General features: G+C 35.2%; 1 protein-coding gene across 4 annotated transcripts in view; it reads left to right on the forward strand.

The window, feature by feature from the left end:
* LOC106067559 (serine-rich adhesin for platelets-like) overlaps positions 1-23,489 on the forward strand; it is a 71,627-nt gene that overhangs the window by 26,632 nt on the left and 21,506 nt on the right. For all 4 annotated transcript variants that reach the window (XR_008773631.1, XR_008773632.1, XM_056004018.1 and 1 more), the window contains exons 10-27: positions 697-803; positions 3,530-3,653; positions 3,767-3,904; positions 4,705-4,908; positions 5,360-5,605; positions 13,603-13,822; positions 14,610-14,779; positions 16,077-16,250; positions 16,381-16,500; positions 16,930-17,049; positions 18,824-18,949; positions 19,431-19,553; positions 19,727-19,975; positions 20,763-20,894; positions 20,989-21,114; positions 21,647-21,781; positions 22,226-22,351; positions 22,500-22,610. Coding sequence is in view for 2 of the 4 variants with exons in the window: in XM_056004018.1 (XP_055859993.1) it covers positions 697-803; positions 3,530-3,653; positions 3,767-3,904; positions 4,705-4,908; positions 5,360-5,605; positions 13,603-13,822; positions 14,610-14,779; positions 16,077-16,250; positions 16,381-16,500; positions 16,930-17,049; positions 18,824-18,949; positions 19,431-19,553; positions 19,727-19,975; positions 20,763-20,894; positions 20,989-21,114; positions 21,647-21,781; positions 22,226-22,351; positions 22,500-22,610 (2,751 nt within the window). In the remaining 2 variants the exon portion in view is untranslated. The remainder of the gene's footprint in view (positions 1-696; positions 804-3,529; positions 3,654-3,766; positions 3,905-4,704; positions 4,909-5,359; positions 5,606-13,602; positions 13,823-14,609; positions 14,780-16,076; positions 16,251-16,380; positions 16,501-16,929; positions 17,050-18,823; positions 18,950-19,430; positions 19,554-19,726; positions 19,976-20,762; positions 20,895-20,988; positions 21,115-21,646; positions 21,782-22,225; positions 22,352-22,499; positions 22,611-23,489) is intronic.

Below are 23,489 nucleotides of genomic sequence, written 5' to 3' on the forward strand. Positions count from 1 at the left end.
ACTTTGTAAACACCATTTGAGACTTACAGCAATAAAACTTGGTAGAATTATAGCCAGGCATGATATCTGATATGAAAAAAAAAATTACCTTTATACTCTATCCTAAATTCTGTATTGGTGAAAATAAAAAAGTGATATTTTCAGTATAAGTAAAAAAAAACTTAATTAGCTTTAAAAAAATACTCATTAAGCATTTCTAAGGCCTTTGTCTAAGGTAGTCAATAACACATCTTTAAGCCTCTTATATTTCATTAATGAAGTATAATCTATTTCCAAGTGTAACCTGTGTAAAACAAAACAAAAATATAATAATAATTATATTAAAACTATATTATCAGAAAGGTTAACTAGTCCAGCTTTTATTAGATGTAAATATGTAACGAAAATATGATAATAATCACTTTTATCTTCAGGCAAGGTTAACTAGTCTAGCCTTTTTTAGAAGTATGTTGTTTGCAAGTAATTACATATAAGAACATTTCAGTGTCCTAACTAACTTTGCCATGAAAATCAATCATTTAGCAGAGATTGAGTCTCTATAATTAATGTGCATGAGTAGATTAACACGATTACACAGGAATATGTGTTGGGTGTAATACTAATTATCTTCTGTTTCGAAGGTATTAATGAACGTCTGTAATTTATAGGATAAATTTTGAATGCACTACACACCTTTCTTTTTTTTTTTTCTTTTAGCATCATTCTTTGGGGATCCTCATTTAACAGCGTTAGATGGCCTTCAATATACCATGAATGGTTGGGGAGAATATATCTTAATAGACAGTGAAGACTTCAGACTCCAGGTAGGTCAATCCTTATAAACATCCTAGAAAGTGCTCTCAGTGGGTTTAAAAGTTTGACAAAGACACCTTTAAGAGGTCCTTCAAGGAGTGTAAGATTGTCATTCATGGCTGGGATCTGCTAGTTCTTGAAAGCTCCTCATGGCGTGAAGCCATGAGTGTCAAGAGTTTCATGCTGAGGCATGGAGATCAGCCATCAGCAAAGAACATAATCTAAAACAAAACTGTGAAAACAAGCAGGCAAATTGAACTTTGACTTCAAAAGACTTTTCCCTCTGTAGCTCCTCATATATAGGAAAGTTTCAATATGAAGACCATCATCTGGTAAAATATACTTTACACTAAATATACTTTACACAAAAAGACAAGAAATTAAAATTTTCTTCTATTCCCAAAATGTTTTCCTTGCTTACTAGAAAAGGATCAAATTTTTTAAAAAGTTTGAGTAATCCAAGGAAATAGCCACTGGAATGAGAACCAAATGTTTCTCCTTATCTCCTCTGAAAGGTCAATCCCGCTATGTCATAGTAATTAGGACCTCCAAAAAACTCACTCAAGAACATTTTTTCAGTACTGGCATTTAGTATTTATCTGTTCTGAATGATTTTGAATTATAAAGATAGGTGATAAAAAGAGTTAACACATGAAACACCACCAGTTGCTAAAGAATAAACTATCCATTAATAACAATATTTTTCATCATTATATGTCATTTAGGGATAGGACAAGCCTTTTGAGCAATATCTGTTTTGATTTGCATAAAGCTTCATTTATTTTTAAACTCAGCCAGTTGAGTGCTGACAAACCATTTTCTGCCCAGTATAAAATCTCATGTCATAGCCTAACATCTTTCTGTTATCAATTTCAATAAGTTGTTCACAATTATTTTTTTTACAACAAATTGTTATAATGCAAAGTGTACTGTGTTATGTTGATTGAAAAATTTAGAAAAAGGTTTTCTATTATATATATATTGTTATAAACCTGGTGGTGGCACAGATGGGGGTAGTGGTGTGTGTGTAGTCAGCCGACGCAAATCGCCCCAGACCAGCGCTGACGAGCGGTCAACTGTGATGAGTTACGACGGTCAGCCATGACAAGTGTCAACATGACGGGAAGGATCGGCGTCGTGAACAGAACTCAGGAGTGTCACGAGAAATGTAGTCATATGACCACCCAGAATGGTTGAGCAACGTTCTGCCCGGTTCTAGAAGGTCAGCAGGGACCCTATATAAAGTGCGAAGGTATCAGAGATGAGTTAGATACAACTTCCCGATCTACAGTTCGTTACTACGGCTCACTACAAGTCCGAGACGAGACAGAGAGACCAGTGCAAGAGTTGATACGGCGGCATGGCTATTACAGGAGAGATATTTGTACAGTCTTGTGTTACGTGCTGCCAATTGTACAGTAATGGCTGTTATTTTATTGACATTAAACTATTACGTTATTTGGAGCCCTGAGTTGTCAAGTTCTTTCAGTTGGTGGTGTAAGGTGCAGTTTGCAGAGAGCCGAATAGTGAGATTCGTAACAACTGGTGTCAGAAGTGGGATCCTTTTTTTCATGGCTCCTATGAAAACGCTCGACCAACTCCTTGTGAATGAAATGAAGCAAGAGCTACGTGATCGAGGGCTGAAGACAAGTGGAAATAAGGAAACATTACAAGCTTGCCTTAGGGAGGACCTGGTGGAGGATGAAGCAGATCCGGACACATATCTTTTTAAAGTCGAACCAGATATAGAGGAGCTCTTGAGCTCTATGCTGTAAGGTGCAGTTTGCAGAGAGCAGGATAGTGAGATTCGTAACAATATATATTTCATGTTAATATTGTTAAGCGCTTTCACAGTATCTAATGTAGATAAACCAAATGGAGGTAACACTCAAAGTAGTCCAATAACAACGGCGAAAAGCCAAACAATCAATAGAAGCTAGTCGATGCTGATACCGAATATTGAACAAGTTTTAATAACAATGAAGGGGACTTTCAGATGTCAGCTAACGTTTATAAAATGCTATTTATATCTACGTTGTCCTGAAAGTATCTCTGTTTACGTCGACCTATGTCGTTCTGTCTCTAAAACCCTATCCTTGTTTTACTAGTCCCATCATTGTCAGTAAGTAAAAACTTCCACTATTTCCAAAACAAATAATTCCTAATCGTTCCATGACAATATACAATTGGATACAAGTTATTCCAGGCAATACCTTGAACAACCATAATATTTACGCACCCAACAAGGAAATTTTAAAATCAAAACATTGTAAAAATAAAATCATGTTAAAAAATATTTTGTCTTCTATTTCATAAATAATGATAAATAAACAATGACGATATAAGAACAACTTGCTAAGAAATGTCAACAATCAAATTATAAAGTAAACACTCTGTGACAGTAAATACTAAATACAAGTTTAGAAATATTGTTTTGTCGGCTGGCTCATTTTTGATTGTGTCAGAGCAACACAAAGAAATCCTAAATGGGGAATCCACGTGTTAATAAATTTAGAGTAAAAATGAGGTATTACACCCTCCATTTCAATTATAAAATAATAAAAAACATATTTGAAAGTATTGAAATGAAGGGAATTTAATTTCAGAATTATATGGATAATATATTTAAGCAAACATGGCAATAGATATATACAACATTTTTTGTGGTAATAGCTTAGTTTGCTTATATTTTGTAGTCTTTGTTAACATACTGCTGATTACATTCATTTGTTTTTAGGGTAGGACTGATCGAATAGAAGCGACAAATGGTACTTTGATTAATGCAACAGTTTTTGTTGCCTTTGCTGCCAAGGAAAGGAATGATGCTACACTACAAGTTGAACTTTCTGCCAATAAAACTTGTGAGTAATTACATTTATTATCTAATTAAAGTTACTTTTATTTTGTAGCTAAATTTAAGCTTGCCTTTCTGGCAGACTGGTATAATAATTTCTTATTCCTATTTCATTGACAGCCATGGTGATTTTCGCTAATGGTATAGACTTAACTAACGAGTTCTATGCATCTGAAGGTCTTGTAAAGGACATGAGCACCTTCATTGTCAGCAGAGAGACTATTGCCAACAAGACTAATATAGTGGCTAAGTTTACAAGTATGTCAATATACATTTTTTTTGCAAACATTTATGTAACTTTTTGCAATAGTAAAAGCTGACATAAACTTTTAGAATAAAAGCATTTGTGCTCCAATAATATTATGCTTGAAGAAAGCTGAGGCCTAATTATGACATTTTCAAACAAAGTAAAAAAAAGTTTAATAAAGTAAAAAATTACAGTACTACTTTCCTACCTAGCGATCTATGGGACAGATGATGTAAAGATCATCTGTTTCTGTGGCTCACTTTAAAAGGTTCTCATGTGGCCAGCACAATGAGCAACTGCCTTTGCTTTCTAATGTCAGGTGCCCATTAAAGATGGGTGGACTCAGGGGCACCCTAAAAATCCTGAAATTCAAAATAGCATTCTTCACCTGAATTCAAACTTGATACCTCTATGTTCAGATGCCAAGTACTTTACCACTCAACCCCCCCCCCCCCCCCCCCCCCCCCTTTGGCTGAGCTTTAATTAAATTATTTAAAAAATCCTTTCAAATTATTTCTTTAACTAAATCATTTTTATAGATTTTTCCATAAAAAAATAGATTTATATTTTGATTAAAAAAAACCCAGCAAAACAGATTTGTACTGATTTAGAAAAAAAAAAGAGTAAGTTTTATATAAAAAAAAAAGAAAGCCAGTAAGCATAATTTTTAAAGAGGTAGATATGGATTTGTTTTTAGTGTAATGTTAGGTGACAACTATTATAAAACATTTATTTGAATCATGGTATAAATTTATGCCAAAGTTATAAGTAACAATATGAAAACTTCTATTCACATCTATAAATTCTGCAGGTATAACGATCAACATTTTCATGGGGATTAAGTGCCTGGAAGTGAATATTGAGGCTGGTGTTGAACTCAAAGGTAACATAACAGGCTTGCTGGGCAACTTCAATGGTAATGTGAGTGATGATTTTGTTTTACCTGATGGCACTGTGCTGGCACCAAATGAAACAAACACTGAAAGAAAAATATTTGAAAACTTCGGTCGAAAGTGTAAGTACCAGTATATTTGATAATGAAAAGCATATTTCAATTTTAAGACCCAAAGTTCTGGAGAACATGGCATCAGTTTCTTTTTTTAAAAGATTTATGAAGATGTGAAGTAGCCAGGAATGACCAGATAATTTTTACACCCCCAAACATTCGTTTTATATAGTTGAGCATTTTTACTGTATCTGTTGAAATCTAAATGAAAACTAATGATGGTCAACCATTTTCTGTTAGCTTTTTCTGTTTTCTTTGAATAAAAATTTTATTTTGTAGTTTAAGAGTTTAACATTAATCAAATGAAATGCTCCATAATTAATTAATTAGAAAATAAAAGTTAAATTCCTGCTTTTATGAGATTATTTTACTGTAGTGAACATTTCTTTATGCTTCACTAAAAATTACCAAAATTTTAAATGGAATCCAGAACATTTCTGTTCTTTTTATTCTAATTTAGGGGAAGTCACCAGTAACAACAGTATCTTTGCCTATGGGGCGTATAAAAGTTCTGCAAACTACAGCCATCAAGAATTCATCCCACTATTCTTGGATGAAGTCAGTGAATCAGAACGAAATGCTTCTATTGCTAAATGTGGTGATAACGTGGCATGCCAGTATGATTATTTAGCCACGAGGGATGAAAAGTTTGCTGAAAACACCAAAGATACATTTACTTCCTCTCAATCTGCAAAAATATCAGCAGGTAGGTTACAATGGAAACCTGTAACATTCACTTCTATACTTCTTATGTCATACAAAATTTACCTATTATGGATAATTGGCCATTAGAACAATGATCAATATGAACATTCTTGTAGAATTTACATAATATCAACTTTTGAAACAATAAGCTTGGATTTATTATATATAAATACATTCATATCTGAAGGAACCAAAGAAAGAATGCAATAGGTTATTGTTGTGACATGGTTACTATATGTGGTCAACCGTAACACACGGTCAAGTGTTGGGTACCTGGGAGAAGGGATTTGCGGGAAGTAACGAGTGTGTTGTAAACAAGAAGAAGGGAGTCATCTAGTGGAGCTTTTCTGTATATAATGTTAGCGTTGTGTATATGTTATGTTGAAATGCATCACAATTAAAAGACACTTTAAACGTAAAGGGATATGTTTCTTCACAACTGGCGACCACGACGATATACGACGAGGCACAAGTAAGTGAAAATGTCGATATACAAAATATTTAGAGAAGCGGGCAAGGAAAATGGCCTGAAGGCGAAGAACTGGAAAAGTTCATAATACTAAAAATAATACAGGAGGAAGAAAGGAGATTTAATAGGGAAGAAACCAAAAAGAAAGAAGAAGATTTTAGAACGAAAGAAGAAGATAGTAGAAGGAAGGAAATCTTACAACTATAAGAATCCAAAAAGAAAGAAGAAGACAGTAAAAGGAAGGAAATCTTACAACTAAAAGAATCCAAAATGAAAGAAGAAGATAGTAGAAGGAATGAAATCTTACAACTAGAACTGTAACTTAAAGAAAAGAAAGACAAAGAACAGCAAAATGAAAAGGAGGAACATTTTAACAAATACAAACAATTGTACAGAATGTCTGCATTCGACGAGAGCCAGAATGAGTGCATTGACTCATATCTACTGAGATTTGAGGACATAGCAACAGCCTGCAACCTCCCACTGTCAAAATGGGCAAGGAGCCTCATGGGGCGATTGAAGAAGAGCCATGAACATCTGCATCCAAATGAGAGAGGAAGAAAGAAGTGATTACGTGGCCGTGAAGGAGGCCTTGCTAAGACAATTTGGCTCCACAAGTTATGAATACCGAAGGAGATTGAAAGAGTTGACACCTCTGCCGAACGATGATCCTCAAATATTCGTCACCAACATGTTGATTTACTTTGATCGATGGGTAGACCTGTCAAAAGTGGATCACAAATATGAAACCCTCAGAGAACACATCATAATGGACGCTGTGATGGAAGCTTACAATAATAAGGTGAAAACATACATCTTGGAGCGAGAGCCAAAGACAATCAGCAGCCTGATTGCACAACTAAGACAATATAAGGCTGCACACCCAAGGGAAGTGTTAGCTAGAGAGAACCCAACTGCGGCATCAGCTTTTATGGTGAATAACGCTGCAAGAATGCGGACCCAGGACCCTCTATATAGAAGAGAGAACGCTGACAAGAGCCCACCATATACAGAAAGAAGAGAGAAAGATGAAGAAATGAGCCTAACATATAGATATCGAAGAGAGAAATATGAAAAAAGGAGCCCAACATATAGATATCGAAGAGACAATGCAGATAAGAGCCCAACCTATACATATAAAAAAGCCAACATATACATATAGAAGAGGGAAAGATGAAGAAAAGAGCCCAACATATACCTACATGGAACGAGAATACCGCCGTAACCAGCAAAAAGTTTGTTTCCAATGTCAAATTTGTGGTAGAACAAACCACACTACAGAGACTTGATTCTAGAACCGATGCAATAGAGATTGGAACAACAGACCGAGAGATCAAGCATTTGCTGCCAAACATGCTAATAAACTGTAGGTATACCCAGGCTTCATGGGAGAACATATGACCAACGTACTGTACGATACATGAGAAACAGCAATTTACATCAACCCACAAGAGTACACCGGAAGAAGACAAGACTTTGTTGGTTACACTGGTCAAGTAACTACACACCTGGTAGCACGTATTAACATACACACACCGTTCATCAGTGGTTGGCATGAGGCTTTAGTACTAGATAATGAGTCAGACAACATTGGTCTTATCATTGGCTGTGTCAAAGGCTCCAAATCTTGCACAGTAGAAGAATTGAACAAGTGGAAAGAAAAATACTTACAGAAATGCTCCATGGTTACTACAAGAGCTCTGAAGAAAGCAGAAGTGCTAAATACAAATGATAACAGACAAGATCCTTATCTGTTTTCTGTTTTAATCTGTAGTTGGTCTTGACTTTCTGTGGAGAAAAATTTGTCAGTGAACAGAAAAATGATCCAGATCTAATAAAACTCATAGATAGTGAAGTTCCACCAAGACGAGAGTTATTCAAGATAGGCGAAGATGGTGTCTATGTGAGAGAAATTCATCTGAAAGCAGGCAAGACACAACAATAGCTAATTCCAACGAAATATAGAGGAACAATTTTAAAGCTTGCACATGACACCCTGTTTGCCGGACATATGGGAGTAAAGAGAACATTGAATAGAATCTTGAATGAGTTTTTTTGGCCTAGAATTAAGCAAGAAGTCAAGGCCTACACAAAATCTTACCATATTTACCAAACATGGAGTAAAAGGAACATATATGCAAGCTCCAATACAAACAGCAGACTTAAGTGAAATGCCATTTGAGAAGATAGCTGTAGATATTATTGGACCAATGCCAGTAATATCCGGAAGAGGCCATCGCTACATATTGACTGTTGTAGACATGTGCACACGGTTTCCAGAAGCAATACCATTGAAAAGAATTTCTTCCCAAGATGTGGTAGACGCACTAACAGCAATATTTGCAAGAACAGGTTACCCTCGGATAATACTGAGTAATAAAGGCACTCAGTTCAAATTAAACGAATTCGCTCAGTTTTGCAAAACTCTGAATATTAAACAACAATTTGCTGCCCGTTTCCACCCCCAAACGAATGGGATGAGCGAACGCCTGAATTCAACTCTGAAACCCAATGCTGAACAAAGTAGCACAGGTCAACCCAACAGACTGGGACATCTGATCAACCCCATACTGTTCGCCTACAGAGAAGTACCACACACAACAATGGGCTTCTCACCATTCGAGATGCTCTATGGCTCACCTGTTAGAGGACCCATGTCACTTGTGACGAGATGTTTAATTAGTAAATATTGGGCTTGTTTATTTAAGTCTAGGGGAAATTGTATTAGTTTATCCCGCTCACATATAAGATTTTGTACAGGCACACCACAACTAACAGTAAGAACAGACCAATATTATTCGTTTATAAATAAAAACAATTTAATAAATGAAAGTTTACAAAAGATAAATGATCAAATAAAATTATAATTAAGAAATGAAATGAAGGTGCTAATATCTAACATAACTGCTCATCATGGATTGCTAATTGGTGAGTGATTGGAAGAGAAGAGTGTTCCTATGTCTGGATACTTATTTTCTTAGTTGCTAGCCTGTGGGTCATGTTCTGGCGGTCGTAGGACTGGCACTCAGAAGGATGAGTCATCCGGCTTTGTCTTAGGACGTCGGCTCGGGATATTCTCTATGCTGTAAGCAAGCTGGCTGTAGGGTGAGGCCGCTACCTGTTTAGCAGTAGAGAGGGTTGGTGCTGCAGACTAAGTTGTAGTGGGGTGATCTCTCAGCTGTGGTATCTAGCTCGTAGAGAGCCGTGCTAACTCAACACCAGTTTATCTTCTGCAGCGAAGGTTGCTCTAATCAGTCGGCATTAGGCACTAGCTATTGGGCAGTGGACAGTTTGGGCCGGGTACTGGGCAGATGATACTTGGCAGTATAAGGCGATGTGGACACTGGGCAATATTTTAAGGCCAAGGACAGTAGGCAATGCCTTCTTGCTAACAGGTATGTAATTGGGGGGGGGGGGTATCTGGTGTGGTCTGCTCCGGTTACAGCTTTGGGTGGAGATTTGGTAGTTATAGCAGTCGGGTGTAGCAATTGTGTGTAGCAACCAGGCTGGGGATAAGACAGACAATTAGGAAACTCCTAAAGGCATTGAGCAGGGATTCCCATTTGCCTTGCAATCATTCAGGTGCAGCCATTGGTATCAATCCCAATAAGGCATTTAAGACAACCATGTATAAAATCTTAAAGCACGCTTATAACTAAATAACAAAAAGATACGAGTAAGATAACCACAATAAATGTGTCATCATACAATGTAGGATGATACTAGTCAAGATTCATCCATTAAATTTGATTACGACGATAAGCAATCAGTTAGAGTACAATGGGGAATGAGCATAGTATATACTAAAGGATAAGATGAAAATAAAATACTAGGGATCGAGATACAATATAAGGGTTTGATATAATTAATCAAAATTAAACTCATCTAAGGAACTATAAGTTCACAAGCGTGTGAGACATAATAATATGTATAAGGGATATAATAGAAATGTGAAAGGATTAATTTCACATGGGCTCTGTAAGTTTAGAGCACTGTGATCTAAGTTCTTAGACAGTACTTAAGTTCACGAAAGGTTATTGTTTACATCAATCACTAAGATACAGGAGTGGATGAAACATAACAAATCAAATATAATAACTATGGCTTCAAATGTAGACAACCATAGCGCACTAATAATACTATATGAAGATATAACATCGACATAAAATAGTACGATGTACATACATAAGAAAGTCATGATGTAATGACGGGGAACGTGGTTGGGTACTAATGTGTACTCACACATTCCTATAAAATAAAATGAGTATAGTAAAATGTTTACACTTACCCGTTTCTCCCTAATGAAACCTCACTAATAAACTTCCTATCAGAGGAGACTGAATGAATTCTAGCGGGCCTAACTTGGAATGCTTTGGTCTTTCTCTATATATATAGATGGGACTTTTCGTTTAACCGGGGGGGAAAGAAAGCTAGGTGATTTTCTCACATGTATCGATGTACCGGAGATGTCAGGCGTCAGGTCAGATTTATGGTCAATATTCGTTGCCTACCGTGAGAGTAAGAAAATTAAGCGAATATGTATCTGTCCAGCCCAAGTGCAATGCTATTCTTAGAGCATTGCGTATCCTGCGGGGGGGGGGGAATAGGTGTGAAAAGTTATTAGGCCGCTGCGTGTAGCGCTGGTGCCACGACTATTGTGTGCTGGTCACCTGTCCAGCGGTCAAAAATTAAAAGTTAGCCCTAGAGAAGCTAGTTAAGGTTTTACGTCGAGATTCGTTCCGTGAGAAGCAGTGCGAGGGGAGATAATTCCTATAAGAATTTAGTTATGGGTGGACAGGAAAATAATTGTTTTAAGTTAAAAATAAAAGTTTCCCACGATTTGCTGGGAATAACTCCAATGAAATTTTGCATACAAGTTTCGTATCGTCAAATACCCACCCACTTAAAAGTATTCGCAGAATACTATCAGTACTTATATATAAGTTTCATTTGAGCTTTGTCGTTGTCCAGTCTAATTGTCCTAAGGGAAAAAAATAAATGAGTCGGAATTCGAGGAACGAGTCGTAAGGAAGATTGGGAGTCCAGGTATCCTTTTAAAGTTTAATTTCGGTTCCACCGTGAACTGTCGTGTTTGGGTGGAGAATAGTGTGACCTGGGGTAGAGGTCGGGTTTGTTTGGGTACCTGTGCGTCCTACCTGAGGCAGTGAGGGGTGATGGGGTGGAGTTGCAATATGATGGACTGGGCGGGAATCGGTGGCGACTACCACCTTAGTGATTCGAAACAGGTATCATATTTATACGTGGGGGCCAGGATTGTTGACCACGCCAATGTCTTCTGACACTGTCAACGTCAGGAATTAGGGGTTTAATTTTCCTAGTTCGGTTGAACTGAGGTGTTGAGTGATGGCGCCCAGTGTTTGACTGATTGGTGCCGTCCTTCTGTCCGGTCATTCTACCGACTGGCAGGGAAAAATATGGCTTCATGACATTTCTCAATGGTACGTATTGGGAGCCAAGAATAAAGTCGTACACGGGTGACTCCATAACAGCAGCGTTTATGGTCCCGTGCACGTATCGACATTCTACATGAACCCTCGCTATGGGCAAGACCATTGGAGGTGTAGTTTTGTCGACGGTTTGGATCTCTACCGTTTCACCGGTGAGATCTGCTGAATCAACCAGTGCTTTACTAATTATAGCACTAAAAGTACAGGCGCTGTCAAATATTATCTAAGTTCTCACGCCGTTTATTAGAGCCTGCTCTACACCTGGGGGTGATGTAGAGGTGTGTGGAGGTACACATGGGATTTCTGGGTCTACAGGGTTACCAGCCTTGCATGCAAGTTTCGTATCGTCACATCACTATACAGAGAATTTCTATTTCATAGGAACATAGAACGTACTGACAGGATACGTATTTGTCATCAAAACAAGACAAAATATAATTGAAGCATTGGAAACTGTCCAAAAGCAAGCAAATAAAGAGAAACCGTAACTATTGAGAAAGCTAAATCAGGGACGAAAGTTGAGAACACTACAAGTTGGTGATAATGTCATGGTTCTGCTGCCTGACAGAAATAACCAGCTATTTATAAAATGGCAGGGCCCATTCCAAATCACAAAGGTGACTTCAAAGGTTGACTACAGCATAAAGAGGCCGAGATAAAGTATTCCACATCAATATGCTAAAGCAGTACATGCCCAGACAATTTACACATTAAATAAACGCCAAGCAAGACACGCAAGACAATCATAGAGTAATGATAATAGAACCAATAGAGGAAGCAGATGAATTACCATGTCCAGTTATTGAAAGCTTTGAAACTATGAAAGATATTGATACATCACACCTCCAGTATCCAGTTAAGCAAGATATTGATAAACTGCTAGCTCAATGGGCGCCAATATTCACAGACCAACCGGGTAGAATGACTGCCATAAAACACACTATCCAACTGACTGATACGAAGCCCACAAGTCCCTTACAGCATTCACCACTCCATTTGGTTGTTACCAATGGAATTACATGAGCTTTGGGCTTAGTAACGCAGCTGCAACCTTCAACAGAATGATGGCAAAACTATTAGGGAAAAGACCAGATGTCATTATTTATCTTGATGACATATGTGTCTTCCACAACACTTTAGAAGAACACGTTGCTGGTCTGCAACAAGTATTCCAGATACTACAAGACAACGGGCTTACAATTAAACCTAGTAAGGTTAAAATCGTCAGAACAGACATTGAATTTCTACTGCACAGAATACAGCAAAATACGATCAGACAACTACAAGACAACATAGGCAAGATACTCAACTTAACAATACCTACAACAAAGGGACAAGTCCGAAGCATCTTAGGTTTATGTAATTACTATAGACGGTTCCTGGCAAATTTCACAAGTATTACACAACCTGTAATTGAACTGACAAAAAAGGCATGCCAAACAAGAAGTGTGATGCAACGCTACGACCAGTCTACTACCTTAGCAGAACAGTAATTGCTTTTAAAAATTAATTTGGATAAGGTTAAAGACAAAAAAGTTATATAGGCCTACATTTAAAAAAAAACCTAATGATTTTTAGATCTAGCTATTAAGTCAATCATTTCTGTCAAGCAGTGTAGTAGTTGTGATTTCAGCTAATGAACAATCTCTTCTGTTACTTGTTTGTTCATGGATTTGAAACTGAGACTTATTTATTAATTATTCTATTAAACATTTCAGCTTTGCTCCTATAAAGTAACTTAAAAATGTCCAAATGTAATATTTATAATCCACTTATTACTTTTTGATTAATCACTGTTTTAGAATATTTAAATATGCAGCCTTAGAGCTGTCTTTCATATAAAGAAATCAAAACTTGTAGATGAATTAAAGAAATATTAGTGTATAAAGTTAGATTACATCAAAAGATAGTATAATACTTCATGGTGTTATCACCAAACTTGCAGTTCAAGCTTTAGAGCTCTGCAGTTCATACTTCTTGGAATGATGAATATCTAAATAATACTACTCCTGGTTCCTACAATACATACACATAGGCTTGAGTTTTGTTTTCTGTTTTCAGCAAACAACTTGCCAACCTTTAATATAACAGAAGGTCTAAATATTGAAGGCCAATGGGAGCTGTCATCTGGGCACCAGCAAACATTGACAGTCCAGCTAAATGATAGCGATGGTGATTATGTGACATTAAAGCTGATAGGTGGACCTTTTAGTGATGTCCAAATCTACAACAACAGTGCCTTGACCTACTTACCCAATGAAAATGTTCCTATTACCATCAAGTAAATTATATTTTTATCTTTTTATTCCCTAGGATAAGACAATATATCAATTTCAAATTTATTTTTTGCTCTAACTGATCTCTTGTACAGAAATTAACTTTAACACATTTGTAAAGAATTGTGTACCTTAAAACCTCTCTATGTCAATAAAATTTCATAAGAAAATTATAATGCCATCAGAAAAGCTATAACAGTTTAAAACCTAGAAATGTACTCTTGCACTATTTCTAAGAGAGTTAAAAAAAAGTTACAACTTCTCTGCACATATGAGATGGACATTGTTACCTACCAAAAGCTAATAGTGGTGATAGGATATAGATTAGGGTTTGTTCCTATGTCTCCAACTATATGTCAGGGACAATTATCCTGCAAAAATACATGTTCAAGCAGACCTTTTAAATATAAAGCTCTAGATTTTACTAGAAGTTACAGTAACTCTTAAATTTATATCAGATTAAAATTTTTATCAGTTCACAAATCTGTGTTTTTTTTTTTTTGTTTTTTTTCACAAAATACTGCCAAGTCTTAATGCTAAATTGCATTAATTTCTCTACAAATAAAAGACGTATTCATTTTATTACAATGTGTATAACTTGTAAGCGTATTTTCCGAATGTTGATATCATCACACATCAGATAAAATTCTCAGTTCATTATTTATGGACAAGGCCATTTATCCATCCCAGCTTAAAAAGTTTAAGAATTTTAGGGAAAGGGGGGACTATGGTTTGGATGTTTGATAAAAACTTTTTAAGGAAATAATCTAATTTTGCTTGTTGCTGTTTCAGGTTAATGGCAGAGGACTCAAAGAATGGCACCTCATCAGTTATCACTGTACCTATTACTTTGTGCCCCAATTGTAGCGGCAATGGAATATGTGACAAAAAAAACAAACAAACTGACAAGTCCACTTATAATTTTGATGTGTATGCCTGTCAGTGCTTTCCTGCCTATACAGGTTGGCTTCAGATTTTCAATCTTTCCTTTTCATTAACTTCTGCTTCACTTTAAATGAGATAAGTTTTGTTGTTGTTGGTATTGTCATTCTAGTTATTAATTACTGCATATTTCAAACTTGATAGAAGCTGCAAAAAAAAAAGCTAAATAAATATGTATTTATGTCTTAAGATCCTGACTTACATGTTTGCTTTTATTAACATACCAATTTCAATATCAAAGATATCTGCCTGTAAATTATTTCTTTGTCTTGTGTTATAATCTCTTGTTCTTACTGGTAGGATCCATAGGGTGGCTATTCATTGGCAGGAGTTGCCTATGAAACCTATAGCTAGCAATCCCAATGTTTTTGGTGTTTCCCTTCTAATGCTACTCCAAGGGTTTCTAATTCAAGGCTGTTTGAATTGCATGTCTTAAAGAAGTATAAAAACTATAAAAAGAGTTATTGTTGACCACTAATATATGTGTATTAATAGTCTCGTAATTGAGTTGCAACAACAAAAGGCTTGCAATGATAGTACATACAATAGTATTGTTGTAACCCTGCCTTGCACCAGTGCTTGAGGTGCGCACTAGCGCACTAGTGAACGTAAACAGGAAGACACTAGAATGGAGAGAAGAACAGTGCATCAGGGATTGTGAAGAGTCTGAATGTTTGGGAAACTAAGAGGCCAACTTTTGTGCTGCCTGAAGGTTGTAGTAGGGACCTGGAGCGAAGCGGGGAAGGCTGTCGTTGGTCCACATTCGGGTTAAGTAGCAAAGGACTGGCATACTTAGTAGTAAGACTCTGAGGAAGCTGAAGGATGCTATGTGTTTGTCCTAGTGAATAAACACCTGTCTTTATTTCCTGTTACACTGTGTTGAGTTGCATGCCTATTCGTTGAGTGCCTAACCTAGAGTTACAACAGTATATTGACAGAACAATAGAACAACTGACTGTAGCTAACCAAACTTACCTGAAACTGACAGGTCAGTAACATATCTTGACATATTTAGATATGGTCATGGTTTTGACATTCTGTTAGTCTGGAACATTTTTCTATCAACTTTACATCAGAAACATGTTTCCATTGGCCTTGCAATCCCTTGTGACACTTATAAACAGTTGGAGCTTATTCACACATATATCACTGGCTATAATAACTTTGAAACTTTATACTTTTTATAACATTATATCTTTACATCATCAAAACATTAAATCAGTGTGAACTTTTATTTTCAAAATATGAAAATTTTAACTTTTCTGACCAGATCCATTGATTGCCCAAAACCCTTAAATCTTTCTTTGATTTGTACAGGTGCTAATTGTAGTCAAAACTACAATGCTTGCAGTGACAACCCTTGTGCTATTGGTCAGAACTGCACAGATATGACCCCAGAACAACAGGGTAACATGGCTATAGGCTACACATGTGGACCATGTCCTGATGGATATGAGAAGAGAAACATTAGTAACACCTTAGTTTGCTCTGGTATAATATTGTTGTTACTAGTAATGTATACATAATTTTAATTAAAAATTTCTGTTTGTTTATTTAGATTGGTAAACCCTTTTTAAAGAAAATATTTCTTGGTAAATTTTTTATTGGTTTCCTGTTGCAGATATCGATGAGTGCAATAAAACCAACCTTTGTGAAAAAACCTGTGTCAACACAGAAGGATCATATTATTGTAGCTGTCCTACAGGATACAGACTAAATTCTGATAAAAAATCCTGCGATGGTAACTAAGTTAAGCTCATTCTCCTAGCACACAAAGTACAGAATAGTAACAAAGATATGCTGTTATGTAAGCTACTTAGAAAATGTATACATACTTTCTTAATAAATGGATTTAAAATGTTTTATTTCAATATCTAGTCTGTGTGGCTAGTACTGTAAATTTTCTCTATTTTAATTTCAACTACTTTAGCTGGTGTGATCAAGTGGTCTGATGTGGTAAAAACAATGACTTAGCACACTATACTTTTCCCAACAAGCACACTACACTTTCCTCAGCAAGGAAATCATTCTTTTCACTGCAAATGTTTACTGTAACCATGTACCACATTTAGAGCTTTACACACTTAGGAACATGCACCACATTTAAACAATTTCACCAGAAGACAGTTCATAAAAAATTGTTTGATAAAAAAAATGAATTTTCTTTCAGATATTGATGAGTGTTCTGAGTTGTCTCATGATTGTGAGCAGCTGTGTGTTAACAGCCAAGGCTCATTTGAATGCAAATGTGTGACTGGGTTTACCATGATCAATAGAACATGTCACTTAGGTAAGAAGTAGGTTATTTTAGGTGGAGCCAGACTGCCAACAGTATAGTCTTATACAAAATATAGGTTTATTTTCGTATTATCTAATACAACGTATAGTGTTTTAAAAGGATATTTCTTTGAAAAGATGATTCATCCTAGCTCTGTCATTCATACTACAGGGCTTAAATTCTTGTATTCAAATTCCTATGCTGCCATCCTTGTCTTCAGCTACCATTATTTTTATGAGCATTCTCAATGAAATTATAAAGTATTTTATCCATTGATCTTGTTATCAAACCCTGAGGTTCACGAGAAAGCTTAGAGATAATTAATACATGAAGAGAAGCCTAATGATAGAATCCAAAAAAAAAAATGTTGCAATGCAATCTGATCAAATACTTAAAGGCTCACCAAGAATTAATGCAGGGACTTTTCTGCTATAAACTTAAAGCCTACATTATATTGCTATGAAATGCAGAATTGAATATGGACAGAGTTTATAAAAGTATGAGTATACTCTGCCTCTTAAAAAAAATTTTAACTAGTAAAATCTGTGATAGGTGGGGAGGGGTCTTTTTGTACAAACTGCATGACAGGGTTGTCTATAAAGCTTTGGCTCACTTGCCAAGGCCCCTGACATTCAAGTAATAAATGAGTAAACAATAGCAACAGGTAAAAGATGAATTGTCTGTAAACATCAATGTTAAATAATGGATCCATATGGTAGTAACATGCACTTGTTTAATGACTATTTATATATGATGAACATCCAAATCATAGTTTGGCAATATGTACAAATATAGTATACATCCTCAAGCATGAATCAGTGACTTAGATAATTTTAACTGCAAGCGCATCTCTTGACCAACATGGCCCCACCATATCGGACAGGCTTCCAATGTAACTCAACCATAGCAGACAACAACTGCCCTCCAAGTCTCAGCTCTAGACCTAGATCCCTGTAGAGAGGAAAAGACTAAGTCTTTGCAAAACTAGTTTACAGAACTATGGCATCAAAAAATCTGTGAGCTTTTAGTAATGTTCTAAATACTCACCGTAAATAGAGCTAAAAAAGCAGTATAACAAGCAGGCATAACAGTGCCATAAAAAACAACATCCATTATAGTAGAAAAGGCTCAACAAGACAAAAAGCAATATAGCAACCATGATGTGTTCTAATATTCAGCACACAAAAGAATTGGAGCTAGAAAATGTAAAGTACACACTGATACTGCGCAACCCTGTTTTCTAACAAATAAATGATAGATATTAGTTAACTGAATCTAAATGACAAGTACTTTCTTCTGACTAATACACCAAGTGCTTTGAAAAGCTCTTGTTTAATTAAATCAGTCAATCTTTAAGTAGTAATTTAAGAATTATTTCATTTATATCATTGTCAGCAAGGGGAATTTGATTTATTATAAGAAATAAATGCATTTTGGAATTCAGTCCCTATTTAATTCAAAACATATTTTTAACTTAACACTTTTAATTTTAATAAAATACCTAGTAAACCCATTTCTCCATTTCCAGAAAGCTTATGAATATTACATTTTTTTTCTAGAATACTAATTTTTATTTTAGAAATGACTCTAATAGTCATACTTAATGCTTACTGGACAATCCGAGACTGTGATGCTTACATTGACACTCATATGTTATTTGTGGAAACAAAATAAAAAAATGCCCTGCCTGTTTTAGTGGTTTAAAGAATTTTTGTGGGACAAAATTAAGTGTTGACATTGAAGAATATTCTTGTTAAATAAAATGAAATAACTGCTACATTCACAGATGTTACAGAGGCAGAAATGTGTAGCAATTCTGGCTGCAGTCATTTCTGTAATATGGTTATTGGACTAGCCACATGTTTCTGCAAGTCAGGATACAGGCTGAAAGATGACAACAAGACTTGTGAAAGTAAGTCCTCCAACATTTGAATTCAGTCATTTCCTCCTCACTATAAGCCTAATCCTGTAGTCAAGTATCACATTTTTAGACACAATTCTATTGGCCAATATATGTCTTTGATCTACCTGTTTAGTATCTGCTGGGGAATAAGGGCACACACTTTTGTGTTCTATCAAAACAGTAACAGGTATTAACACACTGTTTCTAATGAAGCCTTGATGATAGACATGCCCACTTTGTTTCTTATTTTTTTACAAACTGAACAATCAAATGACCTTTTTTTTTTGAAAAACAAAAACACAAAAAATACTCTACTGAGAATTGGCTAACATGAACATACAAAAACAGTGTAAATTTTTTGATGACTTTTTCTAAAATAACATTGGGAAAAATATATTTAAAAAAATAACAGCAGAAGAACATGTATTTAAAAACTGATTGCTTCTTTATCTTAGTTTTTGATAGGAAGTAATGTGCATTTCTTTTTTAGATATAAATGAATGTTTGGACAGCAGAAAACTTTGTAGCCAAATCTGCACTGATACAGAAGGCAGCTTTTACTGCTCCTGTTCACCTGGGTACATACTGGATTCAGACAAAACTTCCTGCATAGGTCTGAACTTGAGAAACTTTTTTTTTTGTCAATGGAAGAAAAAATTACAGATATATGAAGAATATGTAACACTTTATTAATTACATTAATAGTAGATTATGCTTTACTTCAATTAGTTGCTTGCATGTCAATGTTTGTAAATTATAAACAAAATTCCAATTCTATGCCTGCAGCTTGTGATCCCTCATTTTGGGGTTTGAACTGTACCAATCAATGCCAATGCAATGGGCATGGAATCTGTGATCCAATACGAGGCTGTGTTTGCAATTCACAGTGGCAAGGCCCCAACTGTAATGTTGATGTTAATGAGTGTGCCGTAAAGACATCGTGCCCTTCTTTGGAAGTGTGTGAGAACAAAGTACCTGGTTACACATGCCTGTGTCCATCTGGCTATGAAAAAGCCATCAACCAAACTTGTACAGGTGAGCTATCTAATGAAAAAAAACACAACTCAGATTTTCAACTGTTAAAACTTTCTAGTATATAAGGCTCTATAGAACCTACTACTTTGGTTTCTCACCCAGACTAGGTATCTCTGGGTTCAGCTGTAATTACAAAACACTTAATAACTCACTCAAGACAAACACAGAAACTTGATTACTCTTCATAGAGAATATCACACACTGGCCTCTGACTTTGTCTAAAAAACAAGCACACTTTGGGCATTAGTTTAAATTGACATTTATAAGTAAAATTCATTATACACACATGAACACATTCATCCGTGACATCAACATTGTTAACATTGATATTGTGACAAGACAATCACATGACTATATCAATAACAACTCAGATTTTCAACATTAACATTAATAGTGTGACAAGACAATCACATGACCATATTAAGGGTGATTTGCATGACAAGTATTCCCATGAGACTGTTCTTTGTTACACTTGACCACTCAAAGTAAGCTCGACCAGTTTATTCATAACATCATCAACAATAAAATCAATTTTTTATTTGTCCATTAAAGACCAATATTGATTTTAATTAGAATAATTACAATATAATCTTATAATAATTAATTGATAATTACAATATAATCTTACAATAATTAATTTAATATTCTTAATAGAAACTTAAAAATCGTTTAGTGTTTAAGAGATTCAAAAAAAAGGATTTTTCATAACAGTTATATGTCTTAAAGAATAAATGTGCTGCTTGTCTTGAATACAATGATTTTGCAACTTTGTTTTTTTATTCTCTAGATATCAATGAATGTTTGAATGATTTAACCAATATTTGTGATCGGAATTTTGAAGATTGTTATAACTATAATGGTGGCTACACTTGTCAATGCAAAACTGGCTATATCAAAAATAGCTTTGGAACGTGTCAAGGTAAGATTCAATTATTTAATTGAAGGTTTGTGTAGATGGTTTTGAAATATTCAACTATGGCTCACTACTATAAACTTCTGTTCTGTGTTCCCAGACATTGATGAATGCTCACTTGGGATGCACAATTGTCAACACAAGTGTGTCAACACCAATGGCTCATTCTTTTGCACCTGTTACAATGGCTTCAGTGTCTCAGAGAACAGAATAAACTGTGTTAAAGGTAAGTTGATTGCTATTTTAATTTTATTTGACAGTCAAAGTTAGTTAATGAAATAATTGAATAATGTTAAGTGCTTTCTACTCAATTGTTTTAGTCAAGTCAATATTCAAGGGGACAAACCAAATGGGTTTAATAGTAGTGCTTGTTACACAGCCATTAAACATTGAAACACCTGCTCGTTAAAGTTTGAGATCTTGCAAGACAACCTGAAACTTAGATTTAGAAACATTTATTATGTGAAAGAAAAAAGTGTCTCTAATATGTAAAGCTTATCTACAAGACTTGGTCGGCTGGTTTGTGCTCTGGACTGTCATCTCATTGGTTCTGGGTTGGAACCCTGCCAGGATGTAATAATTTTCAATTTTAAAGGAACATCCAAAACAAACAAAAAAAGACTACCCTGGATATAGTGACAAGATGTGGTAGCTAGACACATGTTGAAGTCAGTCAATTTTAGTACCAGCTCTGATTTGCTAATGATAACAATGTTAAAATATTTAAAGACTTAAATGCTATTTGTTCCTATCCATAGATGTTGATTTAGCTGGGTGCTTTGGACCTGGTAGTATCAACTGTTCCTATGATTGTACACTTGATTCACTCAATACACCAAAATGTTTCTGTATGCCAGGCTACGAGCTAAGCTCAGACAATGTCACTTGTACAGGTTAGTTTATTTCAAAAGAAAGAAAATATTTCTCTGCTTTTGTGATTTATGTGGCATGTATCCTTTCACCTCCTTCTTTTATACATTTTATTTTTAATTGTGAGCTATCTCTTATACCTGGGGAGACTTACAGAAACAAAAGGCTCACATATATAAATAATGTGTACTTCTTTGGTTGGGATAGTAAATTATTCTGTGATACTTGAATTGTCACTAGTGTAATTTTAAACATTTAAAATTAATATAGAATTGTTTTTTTCTTTTAAATTAAGCCATTCCCTTATGAGTCACTGTTAACTGCAAGTTTACCAACACTTGTGTAGAAAATGTCCATTATCTTTTAAAATCTATTTTTAATTCTGATATTTATCTTACATTCAAAAAAGAGAAAAGAATGTAACAACAGAAGGCATGTTAATTGTTTTATCCACTTGTGGACTCTAGATATTGATGAGTGCAAAAGTAACCTTTCATGTGGCAGTACAGCATATTGTGTTAATGATATTCCATTCTACCACTGCACATGTCCTAATGGAACAAGACTTGATAATGATGGACGATCATGTGTTGGTTAGTCTTTTTTATAAACAAAATTTCAATAGTTATGTGAAGGTCTTCTATCTAGACCATTTCATCTCATTTGTAGAGCAATAACTAAATGTGTGTTTGAAAGACTTGTAATTCTATGTAATGTTGTTAACACACATTTCACTTGTAGCTTGTCTGCCTGGAACCTGGGGAGAAGGCTGTCAACAAAGTTGTTCCTGTACTCTGGGTGCCATGTCTTGTGATCCCATCACTGGGTGTAGATGTACAGAAGGTTTTGAGGGTAACTAGCTTTTCATAGTATACATTCTATTTAACAATTGAAGTTTAGTTGACTAAAAACTAATTAACCAATGGAACATTTTCTTAATTAAAATGTTTATAGTTAAAATGTTTTTAAGGAATGACCTTTCACACAAGAACTCTTTTGCTGCTTTGGCAATTGACTGTTAAACAAAATTTAACTTACTGCTGTAAATTTGAGATGTAATGTTTAAGATAAAAAAGTATGAACTAATATTTATATATATATATATTGTTTACATTGTTTTCTTTTAAAATGTATTGTTATGTGTAATGCACAATTGTAAAACAAATTTCTTCATGGATTATAAAGATTATTAATATAATTATTATTTACCAACCTTAATTTGGAAAGTTCAATTTTTTTTTTTTTTTTTTTTTTAAAGTAAACCCATTTAACATAAGCTAAGTTCTAAAGTTATCAATACTATAAAATGGTGAATAGCAGTTTCAGCTTATTAAAATTACTTCTGCACATGTAGTTTTAATGCATTTCAAATCTGGGTGTCAAATGTATTTGGACAAAAGAAAATTAACAGGTATATATTGTTAGCTTTGATACCACAAAGATATGGATTAATGATGTTAAAGTAAAGTTCCCCTTTCAGACCTTGCCATCTATGGGGCAGATGATGTTAAGCTCATCTGTTTCTATGGTTCATGAGCAGGGTGTTATGTAGCCAGCACAACGACCAACTGCCTATATTTTCCCCAACTAAAGTCAGGTATCCATTAGAGTTAGGTGGACTCAGGGATGCCTTAAAATTCCAGAAATTCAAAATCCCAGTCTTTGCCAAGATTCGAACCCAGGACCCCAGGTTATGAAGACAAGCACTTAGCCACTCAGCCACTGTGCCCC

Source organism: Biomphalaria glabrata, chromosome 11 (assembly GCF_947242115.1).
Source record: "Biomphalaria glabrata chromosome 11, xgBioGlab47.1, whole genome shotgun sequence".
Classification (NCBI taxonomy): Eukaryota; Metazoa; Mollusca; class Gastropoda; family Planorbidae; genus Biomphalaria; species Biomphalaria glabrata.